Source organism: Chiloscyllium plagiosum, unplaced genomic scaffold (genome assembly GCF_037043375.1).
Source record: "Chiloscyllium plagiosum isolate Xiang-an unplaced genomic scaffold, Cpla_swu_hap1 HiC_scaffold_46, whole genome shotgun sequence".
NCBI classification, from domain to species: Eukaryota; Metazoa; Chordata; class Chondrichthyes; order Orectolobiformes; family Hemiscylliidae; genus Chiloscyllium; species Chiloscyllium plagiosum.
Window position 1 is genome coordinate 6849777 of NW_028270184.1, and position 22413 is coordinate 6872189.

The 22413-nt window shown below is 43.4% G+C and overlaps 1 protein-coding gene across 9 annotated transcripts in view; it reads right to left on the reverse strand.

Moving 5' to 3' along the window:
* The window catches only part of LOC122543855 (RNA-binding protein 4B-like), a 103755-nt gene that overhangs the window by 79173 nt on the left and 2169 nt on the right, over positions 1–22413 (reverse strand). For 5 of the 9 annotated variants that reach the window (XR_015754630.1, XR_015754631.1, XR_015754628.1 and 2 more), the window contains exon 2: positions 19232–19538. Coding sequence is in view for 2 of the 9 variants with exons in the window: in XM_087983762.1 (XP_087839888.1) it covers positions 19232–19538 (307 nt within the window). In the remaining 7 variants the exon portion in view is untranslated. Of the gene's footprint in view, positions 1–12835; positions 15577–19231; positions 19539–22413 lie in introns of those variants that run through there. The other 4 variants (XR_015754626.1, XR_015754624.1, XR_015754627.1 and 1 more) reach the window with 2 other exon arrangements.

Below are 22413 nucleotides of genomic sequence, written 5' to 3' on the forward strand. Positions count from 1 at the left end.
TATTCAGAACTTCTTACTATGTCACTGGTACCTGCATGGACCATGATGACTGGATCCAGTCTTCCCATTGTTAAGTCCTTTTCCAGCTATGAGAATATGCCCAGAATCCCAGCATTGGATAGGTAACACAGCCTTTGTTTTTGCTGCAGAGTACAATAGCAATGCCCATCACTACACCCAGACCAATCCCATCTGCTCTGCAGTTGTGTCACAATACATCTGAAGACTATGATTAAACAAGAAATCTATTTTCTGATATCACATTAAGACTGTTGAGTCAAGTTTCCATACGCTATTCTAGTAGGAGGCTCCTGTGGTGCAGCAGCAGTGTCCCTACCTCTGGACCAGAAGGCCTAGATTAAAGTCCCACCTGTTCCAGGGGTATATCATAACATGCCTGAATGGGTAGATGTAAAAATATTTACTTTGCTCCTTTTGCCACCACAATCCTTTCACTATCCCCATTTGAATAGCTTCCTGTACTGAAGTGCAATTAGATCCTCTATCCTGCCGCTTTCACTCTCATCAACCAGTGGAAGTACCTCAAATCTATTGGATAATTACAGTTTTTAAAAATGTATTCATTATTTTTGTGGGATGTGAGCATCATTGGCTGGCCAGCATTTATTGCCCATCCCTAGTTATCCTAGAGAAGGTGATGGTGGTGATCTGCTTTCTTGAACTGCTGCAGTCCACCTGCTGTGGGTTGACCCACAATGCCATTAAAGAGGGAATTCCAGGATTTTGACCAAGCGACAGTGAAGGAACAGCTGATATATTTACAAGTCTGGATGGTGAGTGACCTGGAGGAGAACTTGAAGGTGGTGGTGTTCCCATGTATCTGCTGCCCTTGTCCTTCTAGGTGGAAGTGGTCATGGATTTGGAAGGTGCTGTCTGAGGATCTTTGGTGAATTTCTGCGGTGCATCTTGGAGATACTACACACTGCTATTCTCCATTTACTGCTGTATACCGCTATTTAATATTCTTTGGTTGACAGAATTCCAACTGGCTCTCCCTAACTGCATGGTTTTTAATTTGCTACTGCAAATGTGCACAATGACAATTCATCCCAAATCAATCAACTTGCAAAGACATGCCAAACTTGACTGCTGCTCAAAGATTTTGGGAAATTGGGCATACATGACTTTGGACCAAGTTCTGGAAAATAGGCTGAGAATAGTTAGGTGGTAGTTATTGACCAGCACAGACTCAATCTGCCTCTTCTTGTGCTGTAGACCTTTCCCAAGACATAGGTGCCACTGGTTAAGCCAACATTTACTGCCCATCCCTAATTTCTTCTTGGGGTGGGAGAAGTGGGATAGATACCCCATAGTGCGACTGATACATTTCATCCTCACAAGATGTTTGAAACACTCATTTTCTTCAGTGTTTTACGCAACACTGATTGCACAGGGAGAAGTGGAAGGAAGGAACAGAGTGCAAGGGGAAGCAGAGAGTTTCATCAGATTGATGTTGCTCAGTTTTACATTGAACTGTAATCTCAAAGATCAAAGCAGAATAGAAGAAGTCTTTTCAGCAATTTAATGAGATAAGAAAATGATAATCCATTTGGCACGATCTCTAACAGCTGAAGGCTCTCTGAATAATGTCAATTGAAGAGCTGGAATACTTTACAGTACAAAGACTTTCATCCTTATTGTAGATGAAAAGATATTTTAATTACAATGCAAATTGAAGCTGATGCTGAACATTGACGCACTATAAGATATTAGGAGGGGAGTAAGGAATGCTTCCATTTCCCCAATTTCCTCTCCATTGCATCCAAAATCTTGCACCATCACCAGGTAAGTTAGCAGGCACACTGTGGCTGAGTGCAGTTGTCCAGACAAAGAGCAGATCCTCATGGCACTCCACGTGTCTGATGACTTAGTGCCATTCTTCTGTCTTTCCCCCATATTCTTGCACATTATTTCTATTCAAATAATTATCTAATGCCTCCCTGAATGCCTCAATTGAACCTTGCCTCAAAACACTTCTGAGCAATTCGTTCCAGACCTGAACAACTCAGGTGAAAGTCTTTTTCTCTTGCTACTTTTGCAAATTACTTTAAATTCATGCCCTCTTGATCCCGATCTTTTTTACAAGCGGGAACAGTTTCAGTCTACACCATCCAGGCATGATTTTGAGAACTTTAACAGATCTCCTCTTAGCCTTCTCTCCAAGGAGAAAAACCCCAAACTCTCCAACAGACCTTCACAACTGAAGTTTCTGATTTCTGGAACCACTACTGTAAATCTCTTCTGCACTTTCTCCATTGCGTTCACAACTGGACTGCACCCAATACTCCAACTGAGGTCTAATAAATGTCTTTTCTGCTACTCAATGCCCTTTACACTGTATGTTTGGTTAATTGCTCTAACCAACTGTCCTGCCACATTCTACGACCTATGCACATCTTCACCCAACTCTGTTTGCTGAGGTGGAGGTGGGTGTTGCAGATGCAGGAGATTACAGTCAAGATTAGAGTGGTGCTGGAAAAGCACAGCAGGTCAGGCAGCATCCGAGGAGCAGGAGAATAGATGTTTCGGGCTAAAGTATTCATCAGGAATGATGAAGGGCTTTAGCCCGAAACATCGATTTTCCTGCTTCTCGGATGCTGCCTGACCGGCTCTGCTTTTCCAGCACCACTCTAATCTCTCTGCTCTTGCACTTCCTAAATGATTGCATCCCTATTTTATGAGATCTGTCCATGCTCTTTCTACCTATATACATCACCTTACACTTCTGTACGTTGAATTCCACCTGCCATCTATCTGCCCACTCCACCAACTTGTCCACATGCTTTTAAAATTCTACACCGCTCTCCTTACTAGTTACAATATGTCTATATTATATCGAAGAGTGTGGTGCTGGAAAAGCACAGCCGGTCAGGCAGCATCTGAGGAGCAGAAGAGTCGACGTTTCAGGCATAAGCCCTTTATCAGGAATGCCCGAAATGTCAACTCTCCTGCTCCTTGGATGCTGCCTGACCGGCTCTGCTTTTCCACACTCTTCAACTCTGATCTCCAGCATCTGCAGTCCTCACCTTCTCCTCATCCATATTATATCATCCACCAATTTTCAAACTGCACACTAAGATCTACAACATTTGCATGTTTCATGAAAAGCAAGGGCCCCAACACTGACCCTTGAGAAACACCGCTGCAAATCTTCTCTCCATCCTGAAAAATATCCACTGACCACCATACCTGGCTGAACAATAACAAAACATTTTGTTACTTTGTTGTATCCCTATTATTCCATGGGCTATAAGTTTTCACAAAATAGCTTTGTGGCACTGAACTGGATGCCCTTCAAATGTCCATGCATACCACATTTGACTATTAACTAATTTGACTAATCCCAAATAATTGTTTCTAGAAGCTTCCCCATCACTGAAGATAAACTGACAGGTTTACAATTGTCCTTAAAGTCTTTTCAGGACAAAGGTGTAGTGTCTACAATTCTCCAGTCCTTTGGCCCCACCTGAGTCTAGGAAAGATAAAGATGACCACCAGTGCCCCTGCAACTGCTACTCTCACTTCCTTTAACATCCCGAGATACATCACAGTTTATCTGCCTCTTTACTAATTTTGAATCCTTCCAGTGACAGAACTTCCTCCTCTCTCACCATGACCTGGGTGGCATCTACCACCTTGGTAAAGACAGATGCAAAGTATTCATTTAATACTTCATCCATACCGCTTGCCGCTATGTGCAAATCCCAGTTTTTGGTCCTTAACTGGCCCTACTCCCCCTTTACCACCCTTTTATGCTTGATGTACCTGTCAGGGATTATGTTGGCTGCCAAAATTTTCTCACAAATCCTCTTCAATTCTCTAACATGCTTCTTTTTAACCTTCCTCTGAACTTCTGTATTCCTCATATTGATCAAATGTATTTCTACCCAACACCTTCATAGAAGAGAACTATGACCTACACACACTGACAAAGGAAAGCAGACAATTTCTCTGTGCGTAATTTAACCAAGCTAATGCTCTTTATCCCTCTCAGGTATCACAAGGCACTTGCATCGTGCATTGAGAAAACTCCTTGAAGTGTCCCAGGTCACAGGACTTAGGGGAGCAGGCAGATGCCTGGAGAAGTCAGACTAATTTGACAGGTCTTTTCAAAACAAGAGCTGGCAGGAGAACAATGGGCCAAATGACTTTCCTTCTGTGTTCCATTAAAGAATCTAATTTCACCAACACACGTATGGAATGAGCTGCCAGAAGAAGTGGTGGAGGCTGGTACAATTGCTACATTTAAAAGGCATTTGAATGGGTATATGAACAGGAAGGGTTTGGAGGGATATAGGCCAGGTGGTGGCACGTGGGACTAGATTGGGTTGGGACATCTGGTCAGCATGGGTGAGTTGGACCGAAGGGTCTGTTTCCGTGCTGTGCATCTCTATGACTCTAGGTTTGTTCTTCTCTGCAAAGATCTTCTTAATGTCAATTCTCAGCTTGATGCTCCTCAGCTATGGAACCAGGCAACAAAATTCACTATTCTTTTCGAATGTGGCACAGAGTGCAGCCAAGGCCAAGCTGATCCTTGCCTCATGTCCACTGGTTCAAGGCTCTATGAATAAGCCAGCAGCACAGATTAGGAGCCACAACCCAGACCAAGGATCAATGGAGACTGATTCAATTCACTGGCTGGGCAATGAGAACGTACAAATTATCTTTTTATTTGCAGAGATGCTGTCTTCATTTGGCTTTCAACACCCAGCACGCACTGAGTGATGCATATGGCAGGATCAGATACATCAAGGTGATTTAATAGACTGTAAGAGACCTTAAGGCATAGAACATAAAGGCTCCAGCAGTAAATGATCAGCTTTTCACAAAGACGCAGACATACTGTGAATCTTAAAAATCCAATAAAACTCCATCAGCAAATTAGATTGAGACATAAAGGCTAGGAGAGGTTTCAAACTGGATCAAAGACATGGCATGCTTTCACTGCAATTTATACCAATATATCTTTACGCAAAAGCCCCAAAAGTGTTTGGTGGATGTGTGATTGAGTTGGGAAAGGGGGGGGGAGGCGGCTGAATTTTGTTTTCAGTGTATATATTTGATAATGGAATGTGGGAACGGGTGGTCACTGGTCAGCTCCAGCACAGCCTAATCCCCGGCACAGCCTAATCCCCGGAAGTGGTGGGAAGCTGCTATCTTGAACTGCTGCATTTCTTGGGAACTGCTGAATTACTTGGGGCTTCAGTTTGGAATGCCAGGGAGTGAGTAGATGAGCAGTTAGTATGTTAGCCCTTTCTCTGTGTCTCAACTTGGGGACGCAAGACAGATTGTACCCTCATCATTCTGCAGCCCTGGTTGGACTCAGCTAAGTCGGCACACAGAACAAGGAGGTCTGTGTGGGTGATACAGTGCAGCATTACACTGTTCATTCAAAAGAACATAAGAAATAGGAGCAGGAGTAGGCCATCTCACCCATCGAGCATGCTCCACCGTTAAGATCGTGGCTTATCTTTTTGAGCACTCAGCTCCAATAACACCCCCACTCACCATAACTCTGAATTCCCTTACTGTTCAACAATCTATCTATCTCTACCTTACAAACACTCTTCAAGGTAGCCTCAACTTCTTCACTGAGCTGGGAATTCCAGATTCACAGCTCCTTGGGTGAAGAAGTTCCTCCTCAGCTCAGCCCTAAAGCTGCTCCCCATTATTTTGAGGCTATACCTCCTAATTTTAATTTCATCCACCAGCAGAAACAACCTCCCTGCTTCTATCCTATCTATTCTTGCCCATCAGAATTCATGTTTTGTGGGATCTTGCTGATTCTGAGCTGGGTCAGGAGTAGGATCTCTGAAGCTCAAGGTAAGGTATGAAGAGTTCTGAAAATACTCCATCGTGGTGACTGCACCTCATTGCCAGTCGGGACTTATGCTTCAAAGTACATTTAAGGTACACACAGCAGATACGAACAGACCTGTCAGTGGTGACTTCCGCAGTTGGAATAGGGTACTAACAGCCCAAATTATTGCTTACTGCCAATATTGCAAACTGTCCTGCAGGCTAATTACATCAACTTAATTAAAAAATCCCGCCAAGACAACAGTGGCTAAATAACACAAAATAGTTCATTAGCTGTAAAACACTGAGACAGGTGATCGTGAAATGTCCATATATAAAAAGATAAATATTGTTCCCTCTACCAGCACACCGCCCATACTAAGATGATGAAAGTGAGGGGATAGGAGTCTTCCATCATTTGCATTCAAGACTGCACAGTGGGAACTGGTGCAGTTTCTTTTTGAGCAGATTTGAGGTATTGTCATGAACATGTGAAAATGAATCCGCAAACAGAATTGTAGAGTTGCTGGGCTGCTTACAACACGCTTCTACCCGGATTAATGACCAATACAGGATCCGACTGCACGCTCCAACTTCAGAACTCATCTATTTCCATTGAGACAGCAAATGAAGGAGCAAAGTGGCAGACTGATTAAAGTAACAAATGCAGAAAGTTTTACATTTTTAAAGAAATGAAAATGCTGCCAATGTTCAACAGGTCATAGAATCTCTACAGATGATGCAGAAAGAAACCATTTGGCCCACTGAGTCTGCACCGATCTCCCAAAGAGCATCCTACCCAGACCCACCCCCCCTTATCCTATCCCTGTGACCCTGCATTTCCCATGGCCAATCCACCTAACCTGCACATCTTTGGACTGTGGGAGGAAAGTACAGCAACTGGAGGAAACCCACACAAACACGGGGAGAACATGCAAACTCCAAACAGTCACCCAAGGCTTGAATCAAACCCAGGTCCTCTGCACCAAGAGGCAGCAGTGATAACCATTACACCATGGCGTCGCCCTGGTCAGGTGTGGAATGAAAGAGGCGGCAGCGACTGGAACATCTCAGGTTCAGCTTACAAGGATCAACAGAGCCAAGAAACAGCAGTTTTGAAGGCAAATAAAAGTCTGTGATTAGAAGAATTCAAAATGATTAAGTTTCAGTAACGATGCTGGCAACAGAGGTGACTTTGCGCAATAAAAGATGGAACAGAGATCTAGGAAATGTGTAATCGGCAAAATGCAGAAATCATTCACCAGCTCTTAAAGGTTACCTCCATCTTACTCTCCCAACAAATGCTCCTCAAACTATCGAACTCATCTCGTTGGTTTCAATCTTTCTAAAAAACTTACATTTACGTGGCAAGGCTCTTGTGGTAGCATCTCTACTGAGGTGTCCTACCTAAAGGTAAAGTTCCACCCAAAATTACTAACATTTTATTTTTTTAAACTACTAACCACCAGCAGTAACCATTACCTGTATACCAATTAAATATTTAATATTTAAATATTTAACACGGATCCCATTATGGACAATGCGAACCATTAGAAGTGAGGAGGAGGTAGGGAGAGAGGGCAGGGAATTGAAGGAGGGAATAAAGCACTGTTGCCCCCGCAGTGACCACATATTTCTCGAGGCATCAAAAGCATTGATAGACACTACATGCTCCCTGTAAATTCTTTTTTTTTTAAAAACCCAGAAGTACTATTTCACACAACTAAGGGTGGTGGTGGAAGACTGCTTTTCGGACGGGAGGCCTGTGACCAGCTGCATTCTGCAGGATTGGCACTGGGTCCACTGTTGTTTATCATTTACCTGAACGATTTGGATGAGAATATAGGAAGCATGGTTAGTAAATTTGCAGATGACACAGTGGACAGTGAGGAAATTTATCCAAGAGGAGGAAATAGAGCACTGTGTCTCTGCATTGCCACCTCTCACTCAGGGCCTCAACAGCATTGATGGTCATTGCATACTCCCTGGAAATGTCGCATTTGTAACAGCAGCCAGCTGTCCTTTCAGAAGGTAACAGATCACAAAAACAGGAGCAGATAATTCTGTCCCTTAAGCTTGTGTCAGTCCATTTAATTACATCCTAACTCTCTTTGTTCAAATAGTCAACACGGTTGTACATAAAATAAAAATATTGCTGTTGCAGTTTCATATCTTTCATGCAACGTACAAGTTACTGATCCCTTCTAGACACTTCAGGTATTCCTGTGATGCTGTTCTGATCAGTGCAAGACGAGAAGCCATCGAAAGTGTGTATTTTTTTCAAAAATCATTCTGTCTGCTTTGAATACACTCTTGGCTGGATATATTTTTTAAATTCAATCATGGGAGGAGGGCATCACTGGCTAGGCCAGCACTTTATTGTTGATCTCTAATTGACCAGAGGGCAGTTACAAATCAAACCACGATGCTGTAGTTCTGCAGTCATGTGTAGGCCAAGACCGGGTAAGGATGGCAGTTTCCTTCCTTAAAGGACATTAGTGAACCAGATGGTTTTTTCTGACAATTGACAATGGTTTCCTGGTCAATACTAGACTCTTAATTCCAGATTTATTTTTACTGAATTCAAATTCCACCATCTGCCATGGCAGGATTCAAAACGCAGGGCCCCAGAATGTTCCTTGGGTCTCTGGATTAATAGTTCAGTGATAATACCACTCAGCCATTGCCTCCCCAAATAGGTTTGACCCAGTTGAGAGAGAAGAAACGGTGAGGCTTGGGATGAGACGTTTGATTTGGGACCACAGATGATTAGTACTTTGTACACCAGCAGCACAGTTAAATATTCTGCAATTAACCCTCGATGCTGCTTCAATAACACACTCTTGACTTCAGCCTCATATTTCACATTTTCCATGTTCAAAACACTTTTTAAAATCTTCATTTAATACAATGATCTTCAGAATCTTTTAAAATGACTAACAGCTACCCCACATTTTCTTATTGACACAACCCAGGCACTAGTGGTCAACTGCTCAACCATGATAGGCATCACAGCCAACCTTCAGTCCTGCTCGCTGAAGCACTGGCTCTCAAAGCCAACGCCAGGCACACACCACTGGAGATATGCAGGAATGATAAACCTGGGACCTTATTGATCCATGCAGTGCAGCTACAGACTGGATAAAATTTAAGTGCCTCGTGGTTTGCCTGCCTCGCCATCGATTCTGGGGCAGTAAGTCTACCTCTATGGGTTCTATTTGGCTTTCTGCACCTTGCCCAAACTCGGCTTCCTTCATGTTTAAACCTGAACAGCAAGCATCATCAAGTTGTTCAAGTGTGGCAGAGCACTGGAGAGTTGAGCCTAACTCTGGTCCCCCCCAAGATCAACACTTCCAAGGTACATGCAGTATTCAGACGTGATGAACTTGCATCTAAAAAGATGCGAGAGATCAGACAGCTCTTAGTCTGTGACAGTATCACAGATGCTAGGAGTATCTAGTTCATTGTGATAGTTTAGAATGCAATGTAACTCCAAGATGGCTACGCAGTACCAGACAACACAAAACTCTCAGCAAACGACACATACAAATGGATATGAAAGCTTTTAAGATATCAGATTCTCTCTTCCAGCGTCAATGCCTACAAACTGTCAGTCACCATCCCAATGACTCAGCTGTACAGGGGAGAGACTGTACCAAGAGGTTTGCTGGTATTGATCTCTTGTCTAAACCAGGATATCTGATCTTTGTTCCAAGTAGCACCAAGGTATCGTTAGAAATAAAAGAAACAAACAGTCTCACTGCCAAGGAACCCTCTCATAATCCACTGACCCCTGCTAGAAAGTGACTTGTGGAAATCGAGTTTGGACTGAATTGCACTCAGCACTTTTGCCCTTCACTCCAAGACTGAACAACCTCACAGAATTGTTACAGTGCAAAAGGCGGCCATTCGGCCCACGGTGCTTGCACTCGTTCTTCAAATGAGCATCATCACCAGGTGTCAATCTCCTGCCTTTTCCCCACATCTCTGCATGCATCCAATGCCTTCCTGAATGCCTCAATTGAACCATCCTCTACCACATTTGCAGGCAGGAGATTTTGTTTTTATGTTTACAACAATAGAAGGTTGTTGCACAGTCACCACTTGGCTTGCTTTTCATTCTAGAATTAAAAAACTCAAATCTCACCGCCTATCAAAAATGGTACACGACGCAAATAACCAGAACATTCACGAGAAGTTTCTGGATTACTAGTCCAGGGGCAATACCACGACATCACCACCTCCCCAAACTGGTGAAGCCACAACCTAAGGCTACTTACATACCAAGCAACATGCCAATACAACAGAGTGTGCTGGGTGATCCCACAACCAGTAGATCAGATCTATTCTCTGCAGTTCTCCCACGTCCAGTTGTGAAAGGTGCTCAGAAGTTAAGTAACAGGAGGGAGGAGGTGGCTCCCCAAATACCCCCCTCCTCAATGACGGCAGACCCCAGCAGATCAGTGTAAAAGATGAGGTTGAAGCATTTGCAACAATCTTCAGCCAGAAGTGCTCAGTGGACAAACCATCTCAGTCTTACGCAGAAACCTAGCACAGTTACAACCCTGGCACCTACCCAGCATTATGGATAATTAAGCAGGTTTGCCGTGTCAACAGAGAAGCTGGACAAATGCAATCCAGAAAATTATGGTGCCATCAGCCTACTCCCAATCAAAGTAAATGAGGTTGTCAACTGTCAGCACTTACTCAGCAATAAATGTTCAATAACACTCATTGTGGGTTCCACCTGGCTCACACAGTTCCTGACCTCATAACAACCTTTGTCCAAATATGGATAAGACAGCTGAACTCCTGAAGTGTGATCACAGCTTCTGCCCTTGACAACAATGTGACATTTTACTAAGTGTGGCTCCAAACAGCCCAAATAAAACTGGAGTCACTGAATCAAGGAGGGAACTCTCCATGGAGTAACACCCAGCACAAAGGTAGATAGCTGTGATTGTTGGAGGTCAATCATCTCAGCCACAGGATAGCATCGTAGTAGTTCTTTAGGGAAATGCCTTTGGTCCAACCATCTTCAGCTACTTTGTCAATGATTGTCACTCCATGATAAGGTCAAAGGCAGTGATGTTTGCTGATGAGTAGACGATATTCACGAGCATTCATGACAACTCAAGCAATGCATATCCAAACACAGCTAGGCCCTGACAGCATCCAGGGTTAGACTGACAAGTGGCAAATAATATACATGCGCTATATGTGTGCGGGACAATGACCATTTCCAACAAGGGAGAGTCTAACCATTTTCCCTGGACATTCCATAGTACTAGCATTTCAGAATCCCCCATTATCAGCATCATTGAACAGAAACTGAACAGAAAAATCTATGTAAAAATGATGGCTTCAAGTGCAGGTGACATGCTGGGAATTTTGCAGTGAATAATTCCATCCTGGGCCTTCAAGGTCTGTTCACCATCTATATGCCATGAGAGGTATGCTATACACTTCACTTGCTTGGAAGAAGACAGTCCTAACGACGCTCATGGAACTCAACATCATTCAGGAAAAAGCAGTGTGCTTGACTGGCATCTCATCTAACATCACTGACATTCACTTCATCCGCTATCAGTGCAGAGAGGCAGCAGCATGCACTACAACAAGAGACACTGCAACAACTCACACAGGCTCTTTACAACACCACCTTCCCACCAGCAACATCTACTACCTAGGAGGCTGAAGGCAACAAGTCCATGGGATCAAAATTACCTACAAGTTCCCCTCAAAGGCACACACCATCCCAACTTTGAACTATACTGCTGTTCCTTCATTGTTGCTGGGTCAAATTACTGAAACCCCCTTCCTAACTGCATTGTACTTTCCCCTAAAACCCAAGTGCTGCAACAGTTCAAGACACAGCTAACCACCACCCTGTCAAAGGACAATAAGTTCCTTTTTATTCCTTCACAGAACGTGGGTGTCACTGGCTAGGCCAGCATTTAATGCCATCCCTAATCGGCTAGAGGCCGGTTAAGAATCAACCATATTGCTGTGAGTCTGGAGCCACACGTAAGCCAATCCAGGTAAACATGGCAGTTTCCTTCCCTAACGGAACACTGGTGAACCAGATTGGTTTTTCCAACGATCTACAATGATTTCATCGTTAGACTCTTAACTCTGGATTTTTATTGAATTCAAGTTCCACCATCTGCTAGATCCCTTATACATGGGTCTGTAGATTAATAGTCCAGCAATACCACTAAGCCATTGCCTCCCTAAACTGGTGATACGCAATAAATGCTGGTTATGCAATAAATGCTGGTTTAGCTTGTGAGTCCCACTTGCCATGGCGAATAAATGTAACTTGGATGCAGAGTTAAATTTGGTATTTTGGGTGTGTATGGCCTGGAGACCCCTTCAAAGAATGGGAGGGAGCGTTTGGGTGGGCGGGTAGGATCGAAATTCAGCCCAGGAAGCTTTGTTCAAACCTTGGCTGTCCTGGTAAACATGCCTCCTGCGACCAACATCTTACTGCGCCCACACATTTACCTAATGATAGTTACCTCATGATATTCAATACAGTTCAAATTACTCTACTGGTTGTTGAAGTCTTTGGGATTGCAACTGATGTTACAACTTAGTAAGTCACTGGGAAGTCCTTTTGTCCTCTACACTCTGAAATACAACACAAAGAATCACAGTAAAACAAAGCTGTTCTCATCAAAACCTCTAACTCTTGGCCCAGTTAGCAACAAGTTTGTCAAAACATCCTACTGACAGCCAGAGAAAGTGCCTGTCTACAATCAGGAAATTTAAGGTGAAATATGGGGTCTACTGACTGCTCAAATATCATGCAAGTATACAATCCATGTGTAGCATCAAAGCCTAAAGCTATGTACCAGAGAGCAATATTTTAGTAGTTGAATTTCAATTTAAAATTGTTACGATGACACTTACTTCATCACTATATTTCTCTTTATCACTTTCATGATTGCAGATGTCACTGACAATGTATCTGTTTCCCATCCCTAATTGTCCCTTGAGATAATTAGCTTCCTCAGCCATTTCTGAGGGCCACTAAAAATAAACCACTTTGCTGTAGGTCTGGAGTCACATTTAGGCCAATTGCAAAAAGCAGGCTAACACTGTCATAACACAGCAGACAAAAGGATGTCCAACAACTTCAAACCAAGCATGTCGAACTCAAGCTGGGTGAGAAACTCCCTTATTCAATCCTACTTTGCCAGTAAGTGGCTAAAACATATTACCCGTGGATTATTGTATTGATTTATGCAACATTTCTCCTCTATATCCAATTTTCAGCATGTTTTGATTATGTGTAGGTGACTGCACAGGGAATACCAAACAGAGGGATAATTCTACCAGTGAAAGAGGTATGCAAAGATATCTATCAATTACTCATTGGCTTATACACTGTATGAACACCACACATGAATGCCCTATTTCAGTAACTCTTCACTGCTTAATTGCCCTGCTGTGACCAGTTTAGGCCGACTCACGGAAACCGTCTTGGCAAGTGTGATCAGCAAGTATGGGGAGGAAATAAACATGTCTGATAGCATTCAGAGAGGCTACAACAATTCTTGCAAATGAGGCAGATCAGCCTGGGAATGTGGTGACCAGCGAACAGGTCCCTGGATACAATGACAGCAACATCAAGCACTTTCAGATCGGACAAGAGATAAAGCTTTCTCCACACTGTCCTGTTAACACAGCAAAATGCAATGCTTTAATATTTACTGCAGCCCAAACCATGTCAGATGTGTCCTTGAATGATATTTAGTACAGATGTCTGGTAGATTTCCAGCAAGGATCCATAACCCAAGTATCTCTGGCTAGGTTCAAAACCAGATTCCCACTGCTGGTCAATTCACAGTCTTGATACAATGCCAAGTTTTTAATCCCAAATATCATATATCTCAGCTCAAGTGACCACTGACCATGCACAATCAGAAAAGGCAGCAGACAAAGCCAAGAGGAGTCAGTGAGTGGCAGGCATCAAATAATTTAACTCAGAGGAATTGTCAGGGTCTGCCTGAGCAAAGCGCTAAACTGGGCAAGTAGCTAGCCTTGATAATATGGCCTCAAGCTACCTCTTGTTAGGCAGAAAGACTGTACCCCAACTCTCACACCAACTTAAGAAGAAAGGGACCAAACGCAAAGCAGCAACTCGGAGCCAGGAACTGAATGTAAAACACCTGGTATTTATTGTATTAGTTTTCAATACAAGAAAATGCATAAACTAAAAAAAAGAGAAGAGTCAGTTTTCTACTGCTGACAGAGGTGCAATGTACTCCTGACCAGCACAAAGAATTGTTACGACTTAAAAACAGAACACGCAGAACAAGCCCGGTTTTCAGAGAAAGCAGGAGAGGGGTTTGCCACTGCTCACTGCCAGTACAGTGAGCTGGTGTCTAGAACTGAGTTGTACTTTTAACTATTTCTAAAAATAAAAGATTAGGGGTGGGGTATCGCACCAAATGTCCTTTGCGCTACATCCCGCACAACCCGAAGACTCGCACGTATACTGGGGGGGGGGGGGACCCGGCTCTCACCCGGAAATACTTAATAATTCCTGCAAGAAACAAAAAGAAGTACACACAAGGACGTCAATTTTGATTTCTCTAAATATATATGTTAAAATAAAGAGGCACACATCTCACCTCAAGTTTGCAGCCTGAAATCGACCATTCTGAAACACGCAGCCATTTCACCCTGTCCTACATGAGCCATGTCGATAACAAACTCAGAGACATTCAGTGGCTAATGCACAAAGAACTGAGATCCTCGGCAGCACAGAAAGAAAAAAAAAACTGTTCAATGTAAAGATAAAGATCACGAGGTTCTGTTACCACTAAGCACTTATCAACTTCAGTAACGGTGCAGTCTGCTGTTCTGGTCAACGTTCACCCAATCACCTGCTGTCATCACCTCTACGTAGAAGAGCTCTGGCTCCACAAGTTTCCTTCCAATAAAATGTGTGATTGGTCCCAATCCACACATAAATCTTAATGGAAGCACATCAGAAGCCTACTAAATAACACTGGGAATCCCAGCCCACCCTGAACCAATGTCACCCTGGGAGGAAGGGGGCAGAGGAAGAGGAGCCTTGAAGCTCCTTGTGCAATAGCCACCTGAAGTAGCACCTGCAATGTCAGACACACACCTGCAGTTGGAAAGAGGATAGTGCCTCACCTTTGGATCAGAACATAGAGTATCGCGAACGGTCCACGTAGGCATTTCCCATTGTGCTCGGTATGTCATATGGAGATCTATTGGACAGTGCTGCCGCATTGACTTGTGTGTAATCAAACCCATATCCGGTGCTCGAGGGGGCCACAGGCATCCGTCGCAGAGGGCTCCTATCCCGGTTGTAATAGGGAAGGGGCGAGGGCAGCACTGGGTGCCTCCCATAGGGATCTAACCCGCCAGGGACGCAATTGGCCATCGCGGCGCCTATAGGTGCAAGCTGAGTTGGGCGCCGATCAAAGTAGGAGTCTCCCGTCGCCGCATATGGCTGTGCCGGGTAGCTCTCGTAGTGGTGAGCCATCCCGTACCGCTCATCGTACACAGGACGCTCTCCGTATGCTGACATGGGCCGCGTTGGGTAAGGTTGGGGGTAGTCGCAAGAGAATCCACCGTCAAAACCGCCGCGATCTTTGGGGCATTCTTTAGACCAGTGGCCCTCTTTACCGCACCGGTAACAGCCATTTTTCTCGCCCATCCCAGGTTGTGTCCGAAGCCGGCTCCTCGACAGCTGGACATGGATCCGTTTGCCTTTGAAAACAAGACGCAAGAGAGTTTGCTCAATGACACTTTTCTTTGGAAAAAAAATGCGGTCTCTTGCCATGGTTCAGTTTAAACCCAGTGCAGAAGTGACAAGGTTTGGGATGGGATTTAGAGTTCTGGTTACAACTGTTACCAAAGGAGGCAGGTAGAGTGGTAGGGGAATCGACTAACCATCATTTAGTTAGGAGGGAGTGGAATGGGGAAAAGGAGATTTCAATTTTATAAATGTTTTTGTGCATGAGGCTGAACAGAGATTGCACTCATCCACAATTAGTACTGGGGGAGAATTGTCAACTAGTTCTGTACACTGCACACTTGAAAGAGAGAGAGGGGTAGTCTCTCAATTAAGGTATTCCCCCTATTCCCTAAAGGAGTGGAAATTCCTCACAAGAATACAGCTGCAATTTCCTGAGTGCTACAGGTCTGACAGACCCTAAAACCTTGTACAGGAAAGACAGCACCCAGTTGATTGAATACTCCATTACCAGTGATGGTACCCAGAGTTTTTTCTCCCTTCCCTCCATCAGTTGAGAACTGTGGCTGGGTGGCATTATGCACTGGTTCTGACAGAGAAGGCGACTCAAGCTCATGGTAACCATCAGGCAGAAAACAACATTTTTGTTTTAAATGGCAATCTTTTTGTTGATTCTTATGAATGGAGAAGCATTTTTGAATTGAGATGCGCAATTCCCTAGTTACTGCTCACCCTTTAAGACAAATGCCTTTTGGTACTTTTGACTCAACTAAGCCTGGAGAATGAAGAAAAACCAAACAGTTGCTGAGCCAGACAGCAAGGAAACCAAAATATATGCCAAAGGATGTGACATTCGGTTAGCTCACATTACTCACCACTCATCAATTCAATGAGGTCCATGTGGAGTATCAATATTCCTCAAAGTAAGGAGGAAATTTACAAAAGGAGCAAAATGATAAGGTTTCCTCTAAGACCAGTCAGACTGCGTTGCTGAATGGTATCCTTCCAAAGAATGCCAGAATAGTGGGAAGGAATCCCACAAGATGACGCAGAGCAGCATGCGTTTGACCAGGCATGAGAAAAGTCTCCACATACCCATCTCCATGGTGGACTGATGAGAGGAACATGTGCTGACAAGGAAGAGAAAACGCAGCTGCAGAGAACACCAGATTTTCGTGAAGCTTCAACAGCAAATGAACAAAAATTCTACACCATGTCCACTTAGAGAAACAGCAGGCACCAGGTACCATTAGGGAATTCCTTCTGCAAACAGCCCCTTGAGCTCAACACACAAGTGACAGACTGATCTCACTATGGAACCAGTTCAGATGATGGCCAAGGAGAGCGTTACACAGGCATTATGAAAGAATAAGCTTTTCTACTCTTTATTGTTATTAATATATCAGAAATGACCTAACTTCCAAATGTTTTGCTTCGGAACAATGGAATAACCTTTAACCTCTGTGGCCACATGCATTTACAGAAATTCAAGCTGTTGGTACCAATATATATTGATAGTCGGATTCAGATTTTACCCACCGGTGAGGCAAAAAGTAGAGAACACTCCCACGTCCAGGAATTTCATATAGTACAAACTTGAGCACAGAAAGGAGAGTTATTTTTGTTCTGAGGACTACCTGGTGATCAGCTCCTAGTTGCAGATGGATATGAATTAACATCAATGACAACACTAAGAACATGAAACAAAGGAAGGACAAGACAAGAGGTGGGCTTGACACTGGAACCAGCCATTCTCTCGATAAACCTTCTGAACCGTGCAGGGAGCTTGCGTTTTCAAATTGGATAAAGTCTTTTCTGGGCAAAGACCAAGTTCTAACTTGTTTCATTAGGAGACAGGCAGCATTACAGATTCAGACACTGCTCTGAAACAGAGTAAAGCCATGATGCTGCATTCTGTTGAGTTTGGCCCAAGAATCAGTGACACATTTCCAGAGTTCCAACTCCAGTCTGTGTGCTCTCCTTGTGTGGGGCATTAGTGGGAGTGCAGTATTGCTGAATTACCCCCTTAATGCACATGTTACATCATCATAAAGAACACACTTGCAAACTCCAATAGGCAACTGCTGAAACCGTCCTTGTTCAGCCCTTGTGGGGGCAGCTTTTGGGAATGTCACCCCATGTAGATAGAGAGCAAGCGCCAAATGAACAGCTGTCTGCCCACAAACTACTACAGTGACAGCAACATCAACACATCCTCAACACTAATAATTTCAATCCCAGTGAAGAACAGTTATCTCAACGACTAATACTGAAAATGCTGAACTTTCATTTAAAATGTAGGGTCTCTCCAGCTCAACTACTGTAATTTACCTACCAGTGAATGGGTAACTGATGTCTAGCTGTTGCAACCCAGACTACAGTCTATGCAAGTTATTCAAACAATTGCTAGAACTTGCAAACATTGAGTACTTTTTCTGAAAAGCTGAAAATTCTGTTATTATCAGTTTTCTCCTGATTGCAACAACTCCAACTGGAGTACATTTCTTCATGTGCAAGTCTAGATGATGGGCTAATTGGCTGGGATAAAGAGCAGAACCCAGTCCTGCCCTTACTACTTCCTCTACTCTGCAGCTGTCAGTTTCCACTACCCCTCCAGCATGCAAAGACGATGAAACTTCCACTAGACAGCCAAGGAATCAACCAAAACCCTTCAGAAACGTAAAGCTCAGTGACAGACCACATCCTTATCAGAGTAATACAGATGTTTATCATTTCCAATACTGTTATCTGAGCCAGGTAATTTCTGCCCAGCTCCTGTTAGCTCTACAGCATCACTTTACATGCTGTCAGACATTGCACTCAGGATCACACATCACAACGCGGCCTTCAAGCAAAGCCCAAAACGCAGCTAATAGACTTCAGATGAATACCACTTGACAACTGTGAGAACAGAACTAAAAACTGACAGACATGGAAGAAAGTACAGTGAATGATCCCAATACTACTTACTTAGGGAAATTATGAGACCTTCAAGTTTTGCTGACCCATTCGTGCCTCGGGAACTCTAAACCTACCAGCAGCATTCAAACAGGCAAAGTCTTCATCCATCTGTCAGTCCCTTACAGGTGACCGATACAACTGTGGGAAGCATCGAATCTGTTTTCAATGAACATCAACAGGTGCCACTCCCTAAGGTTAGGGGGAGGGGAAAGGGGAGGTTATTCAATAGGGATCAACAACTTATGTAGACTTAAATCCCTCGCCCCACCAGTACAGATATATTGTCAGATCGTCTGTCCAGTCAGTATATACTTGGAATGTGAACGAGGATTTTTGTGATTCAAGGGTCAAAGCCTCACTATCCTCACACGGAAACCAGTTAGAAACAACAACTGCACACAATTTCTAGAAATCAGTAAGTGTGGATGTAGACAATAGAATATAATCAGAATTTGCGAAGATCAGGTAATTTTTGAAAATGCTAGTATTTTACCATACGGGTATTTGGGGAGGGAGAGGATAACAGACATTTATTTTTAAGATGTCAATTATTGCCTCTGTTCTTCCACTTCCCATTCGGAAAAGCTAACAGGGAATATTATGGGATTGTAAACAATGGCAGCCAGTATTGCAGTGGTATCCATGCTTGGTTTGGCCAGTGCCCAAGACGGTACCATTTCCCTGCCCAATACCCTCCAGCAATTTCACCTTTAAATTCAGTGCCATCAAAGCCTCTGATGGCTTCCATGGCATCTTCCTCCCGCTCCATGTGCACAAAGGCATAGTCCTTGACAATGTCACACTCGATGACAGGTCCGTACTCTTCGAACCTAGCTCGCAGCTCTTGGTTCGTGCACTCAGCTCCGATGTTACTGACATGCAGCTTAGTGGAGGTCTTCACCTTGCTCTTGCTGGCTTCAACATTGATGGGAAGCCCGTGCAGCTTGTGGTGATGAAGGTTCTTGATCGCCTCATCTGCTGCCTCTTTATCCTCCATGTGCACAAAGCCATAATTCTATCAAGCAAAACAAAAAGTGGTGACACTTTATTTTTAAACCTGCCATCCAGTCCCGTGTACCTTGTGTATGAAAACAGCTGCACTATTATCTGATCACTGCCCATAATCTTTTGAACCACGTTGTCTAACAGAGTCCTCCTCACACTTTGTTTCTTTGCTGAGTCTCTACAAACTGACAGTTCTTTACTTCCGTCTTCCCTCAAATTAGACATTATTTCTTGTTCAAGGGGATATTTCAGAATACCCAGAACAGGTCCACTCCGATTAGAAAGAAAGACGCCCTGGAGAAAGGACTTCCCAGCCGTGGCTAACTAAAGTTAAAAGATAGTACCAATTGAAATGAAAAGCATATCAATTTACATAGGTTAGTGGCAAATCATAAGATTGGGAAAAATATAAAGAACAGTAAAGAATGACTAAAACATTAATTAGGAAGAAATTAAGAGTGAGAGAAAAATCTAGCAAAAACATTAAGAGTTGTGACATGCACTTGAAAAGAACAACTAAAGTGAGCACAGATCCTCGAGAAAGCAAGTCTGAGGAATTAGTAGTGGGAAATAAGGAAATAGTAGATCAAACAAACTTATATCTATCCTTACTGGAGAGGACATGAGGAAAGAACTTAAAACAATTAGGTATATCTGGAAAAAAGTGCTGAGAAATTTATTAGAACTAATAAGGTCCCAGTGGATTTCATCCTAGGGTCTTAACAGCTGCCGCTACTGAAAAATGAAATACAATTGTTCTAAGTTTCCGAAGTTCTCTAGATCCTGGCTAGGGCACATCAGACTAGAAAAGAGCCAATGTGACTCCTTTATTTAAGGGGTGGAGCAGAACGGAGGAAAGAACAGACCAACCATCTTAACATCTGTCAGACAGAAAATGCTGGAATATTTAAGGAAGATATAGCAGCTCATGAGACAATCTCAATGCAATTAGTTAAAAAATCACACAACACTACGTTATAGTCCAACAACTTTAACTGGAAGCACTAGCTTTCTGAGCGCTGCTGCTTCATCAGGTGGATGATGAAGGAGCGTCGCTCCGAAAGCTAGTGTGCTTCCAATTAAACCTGTTGGACTATAACCTGGTATTGTGCGATTTTTAACTTTGTACACCCTAGTCCAAAACTGACATCTCCAAATCATCAATGAAATTAGGCAGCGTCAATGTGGTTTTGAGAGAGGCAAATAATATTTAATTAGTTTCTCAAAAAGCGTCCAATAAATGAACTGGGAATGCGGAAAAGGAGAACCTGTGGATATGCTGCATTTACTCCAAAAGGCATGTGCCATATCATAGGATTATTGCATGAAATAAGACCTTATGGTATTGCAGCAACACAACAGTGTAGTTAGAAATTTGGTTCGTCAACAGGAAGGACAGAACAGACATATACATATCATTTTCATAGTGCAAGATATGATAGCCGAGTATATTATTGCCAGAGTACTAATCCAGAGACTCTGGTAATATTTGGGAGATGGTGGTTCAAATCCTGGGTCTGTCAGGATTCCGCTTTGTGCAGAGTGGGGGAGGGAAGTCGTATGAGCGATATCCGGAGTTGGTCACACTAATAACAGGTTGGCCTCTGTCTGCTGTGATTTCTTTATGGAATGAAATGGTGGCTGTGGTTAGCGCTGCTGCCGCACAGCACCAAGGACCCAGGTTCAATTTCACCCTCAGGCGACTGTCTGTGTGAAGTTTGTACATCCTTCCCGTGTCTGCATAGGTTTCCTCTGGATGCTCCGGCTTCCTCCCACAGTCCAAAAACATGCAGATTAGATGCATTGGTTGTGGGAAATGCAGGATTACAGGGATAGGCCTCGGTACGATGCTCTTTATAGAGTTGTTGCGGACTTAATTGCCCGAATGACCTGCTTCCACACTGTAGGTATTCTATGATTTCTAATACTGACTGGAGAGATTGGCCCCGAGGTCCCAACTAGTCACTACCTATATTATTAACTAGGATAAAGAAACCAAATGTAGGATTATAAAACTAGCTGATCATAGTGACTGGAATGAACTTGTGAAGAGGACAGGTCAGCAACATGTTAAGTGAGTAGACAGAAAATCCACAGATGATGTATAATTCAAACTTGTACACGATCACAGGAATAGAAAAACAGCATATTATTTAAATAGAGAGATTGCAGAATGCTAAGGTACAAAGGGAACAGGATGATCTGTTACATGAATCACAGTTAGGTGAGAAGGTAGGTGTAAAAACTGATCAGGAAGGCAAATAGAACATAGATATTCCATTCTCCTTTCAAAAGATGAAAAGTTGGGGTGTTTCTTTACAGTTATATAGAACATCAGTGAGGCCACAACTGGAGTACTGTCCTAGTCTCCTTATTTAAGATTTTTTAAAATGTGTGGGTGTGGATTTCATTAACTAGGCCAGCCTTTATTGTCACTGACAGCACAGTAAATGGTCAGTCTGGGTTTGCACAACTTCTTGAGGACAGGGACACCTGGGCAATTTCCAAATTACTGAGGTGACACTAATGCTGTAGCTATGATGGAATGGGGGGGGGGGGGGGAGAGAAGGGAGGAAATGGTGGCTCAGTGGTTAGCACTGCTGTCTCACAGTGCCAAGGAGCCGGGTTCGATAGCAGCCTCAGGCGACTGTCTATGTGGAGTTTGCACATTCTCCCAGTGTCTGCACGGGTTTGCTCCGGTTTCCTCCCACAGTCCAAAGATGTTCAGGTCAGGTGAATTGGTCATGCTAAATTGCCCATAGAATTAGGTGCATTAGTTAGGGGGAAACGGGTCTGAGTGGGTTATTCTTCGGATGATTGGTGTAGACTTGTTGGGCCGAAGGGCCTGTTTCCACACTGTCGGGAATGAAATTAAATCTAGCTTG